General features: G+C 39.0%; 1 protein-coding gene across 1 annotated transcript in view; it reads right to left on the bottom strand.

The window, feature by feature from the left end:
- Nucleotides 1–761: 761 nt before the first annotated feature.
- LOC107102971 (complement C1q-like protein 4) overlaps nucleotides 762–14,784 on the bottom strand; it is a 24,058-nt gene continuing 10,035 nt past the window's right edge. Inside the window, exons 2-4 of the mRNA XM_015402454.1 lie at nucleotides 3,544–3,708; nucleotides 3,338–3,466; nucleotides 762–1,039 (exon numbers count right to left, since the gene is read on the bottom strand). Coding sequence (XP_015257940.1) covers nucleotides 762–1,039; nucleotides 3,338–3,466; nucleotides 3,544–3,708 — 572 coding nt within the window. The remainder of the gene's footprint in view (nucleotides 1,040–3,337; nucleotides 3,467–3,543; nucleotides 3,709–14,784) is intronic.

Here is a 14,784-nt window from a genome sequence, read left to right as displayed (position 1 = left end):
AGCAACTAAGCCAGAACTGAGATTTACACAGCAGATCAGGCAACAGGAAAATGCTGTAGTCCTCAGTTACTAAACATGGAGTGTGGAATTATAGTCATGTTGGTGATTTCCAAACATTTTCCTATTTGAGGGTTGATTTACTTACATAAGAAGATTTAGCAGAACAAATATGATACCAATAAAGAATTCAAAAGGGCCATAAAATATTAAACATAATATTTTCAAAGTAGTCAATAAGATGTTTCTCTTTTTCCAGAATTTATTTTAAAGTTATTCACTAAAAGAAGTCAGGGGTGGAATATTACTTTGAGCTTTATTACAGGTATGAGATGCATTTAAAAAAAAAAAATCTGACAATGATTATCTTTGTAATAATTGTATATACCATAACTGTTGCTAGCATTGCAAGTCAAAATGTGATGACCCTCTTGTAGTTTGCAACTGAATGAAAGTTTTTATTTTAAATTTTGTGTGCTCATGTCCTAAAGTATATTGGATACTGGAGCTTGACCAAGGTAGTCAGATGGCTGGTAGTGGATGTAGCAAAAATTTCCCTTATTGTTAAATTTAAGATGTGACAGGTATGTGCTTTATTTCAAAATATTTGAAAACAAAATATTTGAAAACATATTCCTATATTCTATATAAGTCTCAATTAATTCTAATGTGTCCAGATACAACACAATTTTATCAGCAACATTAGCAAGAGCATGCAAATCTTATTGAGAAATAGTAAAGACATTTCTTTAAACTTGTTCTTTTTAGAGGGAATACAGAAGAACACCGCTGAATGAGGTACGATAATTGCTTCCCCAGACATGACAGTTAGCATACAACCGGATAGATACTTGGTCGCCTTGCTGCAATTGCAGGAATGCTGCATTGCCTCCATTATCAGCTGAGTCAGATGATGAATGGTCAGTAGTACTTATAATATATTGGTTGTTCTTCACCAGGACTAGACCTGAAGAATCTTGTCCTCCAGCATGATAAAAGAAGGTGAAGTAGTACATGCCTGCAAAAGGTGCAACAAAAATACCTAGAAACAAAATATACAGGTCAATAAATAGAGTAAACCATGGATCAAATTTTGAGATATCAAATTGCACATTCACATTGGTAATGATAACAATTTCTGGTATTGAGGGCTACAAATAAAGTGGAAACAAAGTTTTATTGTATTTCTTTAATAGTTGCATTTAATCTTCACAAAAGAGTATTTCAATTCTTACAAATAGTGAGAATGAAGATGAAGGGAAGTCTACCTTTACAGATTTAAGTGAACTGTATTAAAGGTGAATAAACTTAGCTACAGATTGCACCATCCTTTATAAATGTTTAGTAAGTGCCTCTTTCAGGTCACCCTCCTGAAAAGGCTTGGTTACCTGTGGGTTGTCTGTGCTTATTTAATGACTTGCCCTGTATCAATTAAAACTGTAAAGAGGGGATTCCCTGGCACATTGACTTTGAAGTGCTCTGATGGGTATTTTGGCTCTTACCCCACTTACACTACCCTTGAAAAACCGTGCCAAGACCAGTCCGAGCTCAGTAACTGAGATAACTTATCATGTGTAAATGGGAAGCAAACTGAACTGAACCGAGCTAGACACAACCAAATCGAGATAACTGCAGACCAGTTCCAGAGGTGGGCTCGGCTCTGTTTTTCCCTGTCTCGGTTCTCTGATAACAAGAGTGCATGAGGAGAACGAGTCATCTCCGTCTGGCTGCACGTCGCAATTCACCCTCCACTCCAGTAGTTGTTGGTAATGCCCCTCCAGAAACAGAACAAGAAGAACAACCTTTGCCCACCAGAGGGCGCCGAGGATCCCTTTTCTGAGGGCTTCTGCTGTCTGTTGGGATCCAGAGGCTTGCCCACCAGATGGCGCCAAGGATCCCTTCCTGAGGGTTTGTGCTTACCTGCAACACCTGTCTTTAATCTCCTCATCAGCCTTGGGCCTACTTAAGGGGGAGGAGACTAACACTCCAATGCCAGAGTGTTTGCCAGTTACGGTTAGCAAAGCCTGAGCCAACCTGCCTGTCTGAGCCCTTTGACTTTTGTGACCCGAACCTGATCCTGTTTTCTCCAATCTGCCTCACAGGTAGATCCTGCCCGTTAACCTGAAACTCTGGAGAGTTTACTCAGCTGGAAATCTGCCTGCCCGATCTCAGTTGAACTCTGGAGGGCCTCTTCAGTCAGAATCAGCCTGCCCGCCCTCAGAGAACGATTGGGAGAGAGACTGTCAGAGATCTGCCTTCAAGCACACAGTAAGCTCTGCCTCCACCTCAGCCTGTTCCTCAAGAGAGAGAGAGAGCCAAGCCTGGAATCTGTCCGCCTGCATTCAGACTGTCTCAACCCAGCTCTCAAGAGAGAGAGAGAGAGAGCCAAGCCTGGAATCTGTCCGCCTGCATGCTGACCGTCTCAACCCAGGTCTCAGGAGAGAGAGAGATCAAAACCTGGAGTCTGCCTGCCTGCATTCAGACAGTTTCTGCCCAGCTCACAAGAGAGAGAGAGCTCATCTGGAATCAGCCTGCCAGCATTTATACCGCCTCTGCCCAGCTCTCAGCTCTCCTCCTGCCTGTACTGAGTTCCAAACCTGGAACCTGCCCGCCAGAACTCAGACTGCCTCAGCCAGAGCTCTCAGTTCTCCTCCTGCCTGCACTCAGCTCAACCCCCCTTTCTGCAGCTCAGCTAATCTCCAAATCCAGATCAGTCTCCCAAACCCTGGACTTGTTTATTATTTTCTTTCCTTAAATAAACCTTTGAACTTTTCTCCTGCCTCAGTGTGTTCTGCATATGGGCTAGGTTCTTGCCAACATGACAACAACAATCAAAATCTTCTCCACACAAAATTTTAAATAATGGCATTTTAAATAATAACACCGAAGTACAGCAATAATAATCAAGCATAACTTTCTGAATGTGACGGGCGCCGCCATTTTGATTTGCTTGATTCCCTCCTTCTTCGTCTTCTTCTGCTTGTGTTTAATGGCGGTTGGCAAACAACTTTTGGTGCATTACTGCTACTAACTGCTTGATTTCCTCCTTCAATACTGGCAGTAATACCGCAGATCGTCACTAGGAGGCGAGGAGTCGAGGAGATAGCGTGATGTGTAAACGGTCATCAGAACTGAGCTCGGCCTGGTTAACTGATCCGAGCTCAGACCGGTCTCGGCATGGATCGGTTTTTCAAGGGTAGTGTAAATGGGGCTTATTACTACCTACAACTTACAACTTACTTTGGCCAACTCTCAAGTAGGTCATTCTGTAGGAAGTGATATTTAAACTCTAATTAATGCATTAAAAGAATTGTATTATAGAATTTATAATTTATCTCACCTGTCTGCTGATTGTAGGCATTGCCCACATTCGTTATCACTGTATTATAGATCATGGTTGTATCTGTGGTGTAGGGCCCAATAGTTCCACGACCACCAGCTGCAGCACTAAATGCGACCTTTGATGCTTCTAAATAGATATAAAAGGCTGTGAAACCAGCATATGTTTAACAATACATTGTCAATTAATTTAGGAAACAGCTCTACCTTTGTTTTTCAGCTCTAGCACCTGGTTTTCAGTCTCCTTCAGACTTGTTTCCATAGCTTCTTGCTTTGCTTTCATGGCCCCAAACTCTTCGATTAACTCGCACATATCAGGAAAGCATGCCTTTGTTTCAGTTCCTTCTTCAGACAACCCATCCTGGGCCAAGGCTAAACCACAGAACCATACAAAAAACCACACTCTAAAATTCATCCTTGTTCTCTTATGGTGCCTCCAGAACTGACTGACCTGATGTGCTGTTTGCTTTTTTATATAGTTTTACAATGTGTTATTAATGTTTAACTAGAAGAAAAACAACTTGAAATTTGCATTTCCCTTTTACAATACTTTAGCAGGGATCAAACAGGTCTATATATCTTTTTTAATGGTATTATTTTCATTGTAAAGACAGATGGTTGTTTAGGAGATACCACTATAATATATATATATATATATATATATATATATATATATATATATATATATATATATATATATATATATATTAGGTGTCTGTCCCATATTCACTATAAATCTGGTGACAACAACAAGATTTTAAATTTAATTTTAAATTTGTAAAAAAAACAATGAATATTAAATTGTCAAGGATATCTTGATAACTAATGACTAATGCAGAAACATTCCAGCTTTTTCTCAAAAAAAAAATTTAACCAGATAAAATGTATTTGCAGTGCTTTCAAAACTTGATTGTTGAAATACACCAGCTTTTGTAAACAGAAAGAAATAAAATCTACATTATGAACCCTTTGAGAAACAAATATAGAAAAGCATAAAAAATAAATAGAAAAATACATAGAAAAGCACACTTAAAGGTTCAGGAGACAGTGTTCAAACAATAAAAAGTGTTATGAACAACAAAATATGTAATTATTTATTTTTTACCATCTTTAAATGTCATAACAGATAAACACAAATTCAGACAATAGTCTTCATGAACATGCAAAAAACAAAATGCAAAAATACAACATGAACAGGCTTACCGTATCTATAATAAATTGTTTACAATTATGGAATCACAGGCAAAGAGCAAAGATCAGTTTTTGATCTGATTTGAAGAGCAGTTACAGATCTTTTGACAGTTCATACCCACTATTACATGAAGGGGGTTTTACATGTCCTACACATGAAGGAATGCATTTCCCACACACCTGGTACTGCATCTGCATCCCTTTCTGTCTTTCTTGGAGATTGATGATACTTCAGCAATGGCCACAGGGATGTGTTGAGAGGCCTCTGGTAGTTGTTATGAAATGTTCCTGAAAGTGCAGGATCAACATCTGTTGATCCAGTCTCCCACACACCTCCTTGTGCAACTGGTATCTATTTATTACAGTGATTTCCACAAGGTCACACAGTGATACAACATTGTCAGATGCAACTTCCTGCTCTTTCTACATAAGGAAAGGTTCCAGTCAGCTTCCCCAGTGAAGTTGTTGTAGTCCGTCACAGAATCATTTAATAGAGATGTATAACATAATAACATTGTGAAATCCTTTCATATGAATTCTAGCATTGCATTGCATAGCTCTATATTGAAGTAGCTCTTGATTTAGTTTGACCATTATATCCTTTTTTTACAAGAACTTTAGTTTCTCTCTTTGTTTATCATTTTCTTTTTTTATGATGTTTTTTTTTTTTTGCTTCTGGTGTTGAATTCTGTGTAACTGGAAGAATTTCTACTTTTATATTTTCCTTTTTGGATCCTTGTTGTGATGCGTAACCACAGGAACCATAGCAAGTTAATTTTTGTAGCCATGAGCAGCTGTTTAAATTCGTAGGGAAGTAATTATTAAATTTTAAATCATTCTAGCTTAGACATGTATATATATGTACTCTATCAGATGATATTGTTCCAAAAGTTAGAAAAATTCGATAAAAAAAAAAAATCTTAAAATCTCTTTTTTTTTTTCCGTTATCCTATACATCAGCTTGTACACCTAAATTTGGCCAACCATATATCAATGGTCATCTTTCAATCTAATTTTTTCGGTCATAGCATCTAGATTCATATGTCTCAGGTAATATACGCACAGACTGAAATAACAATAATTTACTTTACCATTGAGTAAATCACCAGTGTTCACAGGGATGGATGTCTGTGTCTTTGGCAGGAATATCGACAATGCAGCAGTATGTGTTTTACTGAAATGTGGCTGCAGATTAATGTCTCAGACACCAGGGTGTATCTGCCAGGCTTTCCCAGAAGAATTGTCACTGCATACAAGATATTCAACTGTTGGCAGTTGGTTTCCGACCTTATTATTGGCCAGAGAGTTTACCAGTGTTCTGTTAGTAACCATTTACATTCCAGATTGCATGTGAGGTAATCATTTCCGTTGTTGCTGAGCTACAGACACAACAGGCAAATGAATTTGTGGCAATAACAATGATAATAATAACAATAACAATGATTTTCATAACACCTCACTCTTTGCTATATTACCAAAATTCAAACAATTTATCAGCTGGTGTGTCAGAGAAAACAAAATTTTGGACCTGTTTTATGTCATTCCGTAAAAATTCAAAAAATATCCACTGGACTTGGTTTTCAAGATTTGAAGACGTTTCGCCACCTCTCCAGGAAGCTTTCTCAATTCAAATGACCTGTTTTATGCAAATGTCAAAGACTCCTACATCTCTGAAGTAAGTCCTCCTCTTGGGAAATCAGATTACAATCTTGTTTTTCTCTGCTCAGAGTATAAGCCACTTTGTAAGAGATAATCTGTATTAAAAAGAAATGCAAGATGATGGTCAAGGTCATTCAGACTGGGTTGCATGGTATGAGCCACATGGAGGAAACAGACTGTATACAGAGTGTATACAAACAAATCTCAATGCACACAGGTTTTCAACAGTAAATGAGCAGCTTAACAGTGAAATGAACATTTCCATTTATAAAGTGCCATAGTGATCAAAGTTTTAACAGTGTAGGACAGACATTGTGTAACAAGCATTCATATGGTAGGTTCAGAGCAGTACAAAAAAGAATATAAATAAATATGGTGCAAAATACAGTGTAGATGTGTTTTGTGTAGTGTTGTGCAAAAATTATGTCCTGAAGATAATGAATAGATGGTTAACTATAGTTAATTATTTATCCTATTCAAAATTGAAAGCAAAAATTAATTTAGTGTTCTTAGGTGGATAATTGTAGCCTTGAATTATCTACTTACCAGGTTGCAGATTCACCTCTGGAGGGTTCCTGGACCGGCTGTTAAAATCCAGGTATCCTGCAGTCTAGTGGCCCAGGTTAAGTTATCAGCAAAGCTATTAAATTATCAATAAAGAACCTTCAATCTCTGTTTATTCGCACTATTACCAAAAGGGGGGGGATTCAACCTGAGTGATAAACCCTCCGTTATATGAACGACCAAAACCACTACAGATTAACCAATGATGTCTTTATTCTACTAATTCAGGATTACAGAAAATCTAACATCTATGCAAAACACTACATGCTACTAGAAAAATAAACACGAGGTAGATTAAATGACTAGTTTAAAAAAAGTCAAAAATAAAGAATAAAACGAGATAGAAAACAAAGAAATAAAACCATAAGAGTCAGTTTACTGGCGTCTGAGATTGTCCAAAATATGCCAGATATTAATACATTCACTAATGTTCATTAGCAGCAGGTATGATGATAACAGTGCAATTATTAATGTAAAACTAATACATCCAACTTAAAATTGGCGAATGATTAAATGCATTAACAAACAGCAGCAGGTATGATGATAACAGTGCAATTAATCATGTAAAATTAACACATCCAGCTTAATATTGTTAAAATTATTAGAAATGTATTAACAATAGCAGCAGAAGTCGTTTAGCAAAACACATTGCCTGACAATGTAGCTGTGTGTGTGAATGGGTGTAGCTAAATGAGGGACCCCCCCCCCCACCCCTTTTTTCTCCACGTGGTGAGAGGAACAAAGAAAAATGGGGGAGGAACAATCTGTAATCAAGATGGCGGCAACCACGGGACCACTCGTAGCTGAATGTGATAACTTTATAACTATCTCAAAGCAGAAACAACAAGAGGATAGGAAAGCAAAGAATAGAGAATAAAGAACACACACTTATTTCAACCAAATGAACAAACCTTTTAATCAGCACAGATTAAAAATCAGCAATAATTCAAATCCCTGAATCTGCCTGTCTCTCGTCTGAGCGCAGCACCTCCTTAATGCATCAAAAAGGAAAGGAAATTGATTTTACTCTGAGATGCTTCCCGTCCGTGGAAGGCTGGCGTTTCCAAGGGAACCGTGGCTTGGTTTCGGCCGCGCAGAGGGTTTCTCGGGAAAGTTCAGTCAGTTCGGTGCTACAGCAGAGGGCTTGATATGCTCACGAGTTAAAGAGGATGGATTTTGGGGAAGTTATCGGCGAGGAGCGTCCTCCCGGCCGATCCGTCCAAAAAAAGGGGAAAATGAAACTCACTCCGCTGTCAGCTTTAAAGGCTTCTGTCTCCCCAGTTGGCGCAACCGCTATGCACGATGGAACACTGCGATTCGTGACTTTTGACGCAGGAAAACGAAAGCTACTTCCAGTCAGCTTTCTTCTGACTGGAAGTAGCTCTCCTGGCGGGCTTTACACCCATGGAAAAAGAGAGTGAAAAATGTTTGCTGCTGGGTTTTAAACCATGAGTGACATGCGGGCACTTCCTGTCTGCGTATCGGCTGATTGGTCCGTGCCATGAGTGACGTGGGGCACTTCCTGTTGGAGTATTTGGCTGATTGGTCCATTTGAGGTGGCCGCCTCCCACAGTGGGCCGGTGCATTCTTGTTCTTGTTCTTACTTGTGGAGAAGAGAAGGGGGATGGTTTCAGATGGTTTCTACAACTGATTTTCGGCAATATATCCCAACAGTAGGTAAGCCATCCGTACTAGAACAGTTAAATGCTTCCCAAATAAAAACCATGCATCCCAAGTGATTTGCTTAAAAAGAGAAAGCAAGCCTTTCAGAAGGAAGACAGAGGAGTATGCAGAAGCAACTTAGGTCAAGATAAGAGAAAGCAAGTAGGCATACAGGAAGAGGCTGGAAGGCACAATTTCAGTGTGGTCAGGGTTAAAAAAGACCACAGGCTTCTGTTAGGTTTATTCAATGATGATTATAAAGTTAATGTGTGTGCATATGAAACATTGAAGAAATAAGATGCTACATTCTGTCCTGTGATTCAATCAGGAGGGTTATTCTAGTTTATGACTTGCCTTCAGCCAGAAGGCATTTACAGGGTCATAAACTTTTATGACCTGCCTTTCAGCCAGTTGGTCATTCTAGGGTCATAGGACCCACCCCATTGTGTCATGTTCTGTTGATAAAAGACTCTGCTGTTCTGGTTGGGGTGGGGTGCTGAAATGTGAGCAGGCAGCCTTTCTCCTCCTGCAGGAAGCTGTGTTTGAAAATCCCTAGGTGTGTCAGATTCATTTTTTGTCCTATATGAACTCATAACTTTTTGAAGCTAACAGCTTCAACCATAATGATGATCAGACAAATGAAAGTCTGGATAGAGCCAATTAACTCAATACATTTCAATAGGTTACAATTAATAGGTTACAATTAAGGAAGGAACTTAGCATCCCTTGTTCTTATCCACAGGCACATAGACATCCTGGCTCCTCTGCTATTGACTCTCTTATCTCTATGAGTTTGTTCTAAACCAAATCAGGAGATGGTGATGCTTCTTTCGCCTTTCACCTGTCTGTATGTAGAAGTAATATGAGGAGGCAACTGGAGTGACTGAGATGTAATAAATCACCAGGTCCTGATGGGTTCAGCCCCAGAGTCCTGGAGGCCTGTTCAGAGCAGCCCTGTAGGATTCCATAGTACCTCTTCAACCTTAGTCTGACTTAGGAGATAGACTAAAAGAACTCAGCCAAGGGTTCTCAGTGACAATAGACCTTTTGCCCTGACATCCCACATCATGAAGGTCCTAGAGAGACTTCTGTTAGTTCACCTCAACAAACAAACAAGCAGCTACCAGAACCCCCTGCACTTCACTTATCACCATGGAATTCTTGTTAAAGATACCATCATACACCTGCTTTAACAAACACACTGTCATTTCAACAAGGCAGGCAGCACTGTGCAGATCGTATTCTTTGATTCTCCAGTGCATTTAACACAATTCCGCCAGACTTACTTTGTGAGAACCTTCAGAAAACTCAGAGAGAGGCATAAATAATCACCTGTATAAAAAAAATAGCTGACAAAACATTATAAAGGTTCAAATGTCTAATGAACTTCACAGGGGACAGTACTCTCATCATCTTTTTTACTCTTTATACCTCTGACTTCCAGTACCAGACAAAGTCTGGTTATCTTCAAAGATACTCAAATGATTGTTTAGACATTAAGTGCATCAAAGATGGACAAATAGCTGAGTACAGAGAGCTGAAGAACCCATGTGTGAAATGGATGAAAATCATCTTATTTTGAATGTCAACAAGACAAGGGAGATGAGTGTAGATTTGAGAAGAAACAGATTTCAGAAGCAACCGGAACAAGTTGTATCTTGTTAACATCATAGGGGAGAAGGAGTAGAGTATAATTGCCCTGGTGTGCACTTCGACAACACAGTGGACTGGAAACACAACTTTTCAACCGTCTAGAAGAAAGGACAGAGCAGGTTGTACTTCCTAAGGAAGCCTAGGTTGTTCGGCATTTGCAGCAAGATGCAAGATATCTTTCATAAGTCTGTTGTGGAGAGTGTGATCTCTTCTGCCATCACATGCTGGTGACTTCAGTCAGTTCATCAGCCCAATAAAGAAGGCTGGAGGCTATTTCACAAAGAACAATTCTTCATAAAGTAAAGAATATTATGGACAACAATGTCTGCAGCAACACCTACAAGACCAGGTATATATATATATATATATATATATATATATATATATATATATATATATATATATATGGCATCAGACCAACCCATTACTGAGTGAGTGGTGGCGTCAGACCGACCCGCTGGAGAGTGTGTGGTGGAGGAAGTGAAGGTGTAAGACTGACACTCTGGAAAGGCCATAGTATTTTTACGCCGGCAGCGGTGGCTGCACTTTGAAGCAGAAGTCACTGGGAGATTAGAAGCATGGGAAGTACAGGGGTTGGACAACACCTGGTGTTAGACCACAATTATTTATTAGTATGATGTAGGGTCTCCTTTTGCGGCCAGTACATTCAATTTGTCTTGGGAATGATATATACAAGTCCTGCACAGTGGTAGAGGGATTTTAAGCCAGAGGGATTTTAAGCCATTGTTCTTGCAGTATTGTGGCCAGGTCACGACGTGTTGCTGGTGGAGGAAAGTGTTTCCTGATTCGCTCCTCCAAAACACCCCAAAGTGGCTCAATAATATTTAGATCTGGTGAATGTGCAGGCCATGGGAGATGTTCAACTTCACTTTCATGTTCATCAAACCAACCTTTCACCAGTCTTGGTGTATGTACTGGTGCATTGTCATCCTGATACACGGCACCTCCTCCAGTATACAATGTTTGAACCATTAGATGCACATGGTCCTCCAGAATGGTTCGGTAAACCTTGGCAGTGACGCGCCCATCTAGCACAAGTAAGGGGCCAAGGGAACGCCATGATATGGCAGCCCAAACCGTCACTGATCCACCCCCATGCTTCACTCTGGGCATCCAACAGTCTGGGTGGTACACTTCTGTGGGGCTTCTCCACACCGTTACTCTCCCGGATGTGGAGAAAACAGTAAAGTTGGACTCATCAAAGAACAATACATGCTTCACATTGTCCACAGCCCAGCTTTGGCTATGCAGCCCGGCCGTATATATAGCAGTTTTGGTGGACACAGGAGAGTTCAGTGCACATTTAATTCTGCCGTGATTTGGGCAGCCGTGGTTTTATATTTATTGGATACAATCCGGGTTAGCACCCAAACATCCCTTTCAGACAGCTTCCTCTTGCGTCCACAGTTAATCCTGTTGGATGTGGTTCGTCCTTCTTGGTGGTATGCTGATATTACCCTGGATACCGTGGCTCTTGACACATCACAAAGACTTGCTGTCTTGGTCACAGATGTGCTGGCAAGATGTGCACCAACAATTTGTCCTCTTTTGAACTCTGGTATGTCACTCATAATGTTGTGTGCTTTGCAATTTTTTGAGCAAAACTGTGGTCTTACCCTGCTAACTGGACCTTCACATTCTGCTCTTATTGGTTCAATGTGCAATTAATGAAAATTGGCCACCAGGCTGGTCCAATTTAGCCATGAAACCTCCCACACTAAAATGAGAGGTGTTTCAGTTTCATTGTCCAACCCCTGTAGGTAAACAGTGTAAAAGATTTGGGTAGTGGAGATTTATTTAGGAGCTGAGAGAAGGCAGGCTGTTTGTTTTACTCAGCGAGGTATGGCTGATTTATTTGTTGTAGTCTCTTGTTATTCACACACAACAATAAACAGTGATAGCCGACGTGAGTTTTGAAATGGCAAAGCTTTGTCTTAAACAGAAAATCGAACGTGCGTCTACACAGCGTTCACAGACCAGTGTCGTGCATTTGCAAGGGTCAGATAGCTATGGTGCATTCAGGAGTATGGGACATTTCACAATTACAAGGAAAGAGACATAAAAGGAACAGAATTTAACTCATACAATACTGTATTTATTCAGAAACATTATGGGCTTTCTTACAATACTGAATGCTCTATAATTGTATTTCTGTTATTTTTGATTGTGCACATCTGCTAGCTTTTTATTCTAAAAGAATCTATAATATTACAGCAGCAAATTATCAAAGTTTTTCAAAAGCCTGTTTAAAAGCGCCAAGTGAGGCTTCAGATCATACAGCGACAATTGTGCTGTCATTGTTTCTCAGGGCAGAATTTGCATTTGCTGACCCTTGTCCATTAACTACTGGATATACAGGAATACAGTCATACAAGTGTCAACTCCTCTGAGATAGCATGGGAATTTTTTTTTTTTTGGCAAGGACCTACCAAAAATGGCATCCCCCATGTTTTTAAATTAAAAACTGTCCCACACACATGAAAGTCACACTGGTAGCTCAGAACACACGTGTAAGCACGTAGAAAATGTTACAAGTGTATATTTCTGTAAAAAATGCAATATTTGGCAATTTCTTTTTTTTTATATTATTTAAAAGTTCAATGTATAACATGAATGAATAAATACCTCATTTTATTTCAGTGTTCAATTCTGTGTAAGGTAACAGATCATTAAAATTGTCTTCGGACCTTTACTGGTTGATGATTTTCTTTATTCGGACCCCACTGATTTTTAATTGGTTACCCCTGGTTTAATGTTAATAAATATTTATTTCATGCCATGTGCACCATCCAATGCAGATAATTGGCACAATCCACATTTAGTGAAAACTAGTGTCACTGGATGAGTCATAAAGCAAACACATTGGTTAGCTATTCGTCAAATTTGTGCTGACGCCAAAGAAAATCATCAGAAGCAGGCAGGTGTTCTTCAAACTGCAAACGTGAATTGTCTATGCAATGCTAAAATCTCGGATTCAGAAAAAGATACTGAAATATCTGAAAGGTTGGACAGAGGCAAGAATATATCAGGAGATTGAGACTGAGACAACAAGATCTCCCTTATCCTTGGCCCTTTATCAAAGAATTTTTTGAAATAGCCGAAAAATTGAGCTTTCAATTCATATAGAGGCATCTGCCGTTTTTTTTTTTTTAAGTTACTTTATACTTTTATACTTTAAGTAGTTTTTGAAACACTTACCTTTTCACTTTTATTTGGGTAAATAGGTGAAGTTGATACTTCAATTTTTACCAGAGTGTTTTTAAACTGTAGTATCTATACTTCTACTTAAGTAACAAATGTGTGTACTTTTGACAGCACTGGTTAGCTTGACCACCTTAGTGTGGAGTGTTGAAACCTACCATGGTCCAAATACATAAAGGCCAACATAAGAAAATGGAGGATCAGTTAGTAAGCGTTAAGCAGGCAAATTTGCCATAATTTGCTGCTCTCTCCTACCTCAAAGCTTTCGGCAAGTGACACATTTGTGGCTTAGACTGCCTATGGATCTCTTAGCTCCAGCTATACATAATCCACTTTAGTGTTAATTTCATTAACGAAAACTAAACGAAAATATTTTCGTCAACGCACATTTTTCACCGAACGAAAACTAGACGAGACGAGACGAAAATCCCCACTAATAAACAATAACTGGGAGAAAATCAGAAATAATTTTCGTGGACTAATAAAGACGAGACGAAAATGCAGTTCGGTAAATAAAGACTGGGCTAAAATCTATGGACATTTTAGTTCACGAACAAAGACGAGACGAAAATTACATATAATTATTTTATGGTTTTTTCAAATCCTGTCTCTGCCTCCTCCTTGCTCCACACACCCACTTTCAAACATGGAGCGGGCGGCACAGAGTAGCGTACACAACACAACAAACCTGAAGAGACTCGTCGCAGTTCAACACAAAGACATCACAGTAAGTTAACAGAAAGATTGGTGGTGGTTGTTTATAATGTAACATTAAGTCAACGGCTATAATGTCCAAATGAAAAACTAACTACTGTTGGCTAACTTTCATAGCATTTAGTATCCAGGCTGGCTACGTGATGTTAGCTTGTTAGCACGTAGCGACTGTAGCCACTTGTTGATAGAATTGTATGTGAAGTAAAATTTATGCGGGCAACTATAGTTTCAGTTAAATTGCAAGTTTGATTAAAGCAGACAGAGCCTGAGGTAATCTAGGAAATGCAAGTGAACTATAGTTAACACAAAACACCTTGGCAGCTACACATGTATGCTAAATGCTAAAACGAACTGAAACAATTTATAAGGATAAGAAAATAAAAATAATATGCCACACATATTTCAGAACAACTTTAACCTAGATTTTCGTACACAAAATAGCCATTGCTAGCAGAACCACTGCAGGGATTGGGATGCAAACTCCCAGTGTCTTTATTTGGTGACATAAAATGCTGCTCTGTTTATCTGCACATTACTATTACAAGGACATTTGATTTGAATTGGCATCAATATTAATACAACCAAAATGCATGCACACATAAAAATGTCTGCAATTTATTCCTGCATAAAATGATAGTTAGGTTGTTTGTATGAGTTTGAAATGGATTGTCAAATGTAGTTTTTACAGAGACTTAGTTTTTGTCAAGGAAAAAACAGACCTATATGCTACTTATACACTTGGACTTCCTGTTATGCTGTTTATCTATTCTGACATTGTATTAA

The sequence above is a fragment of the Cyprinodon variegatus genome, unplaced genomic scaffold (assembly GCF_000732505.1).
Source record: "Cyprinodon variegatus isolate N-32 unplaced genomic scaffold, C_variegatus-1.0 Scaffold1350, whole genome shotgun sequence".
NCBI classification, from domain to species: domain Eukaryota; kingdom Metazoa; phylum Chordata; class Actinopteri; order Cyprinodontiformes; family Cyprinodontidae; genus Cyprinodon; species Cyprinodon variegatus.
The sequence above is the reverse complement of the archived record's forward strand: the minus strand, read 5'-3'. Positions and strand labels throughout refer to the sequence as shown.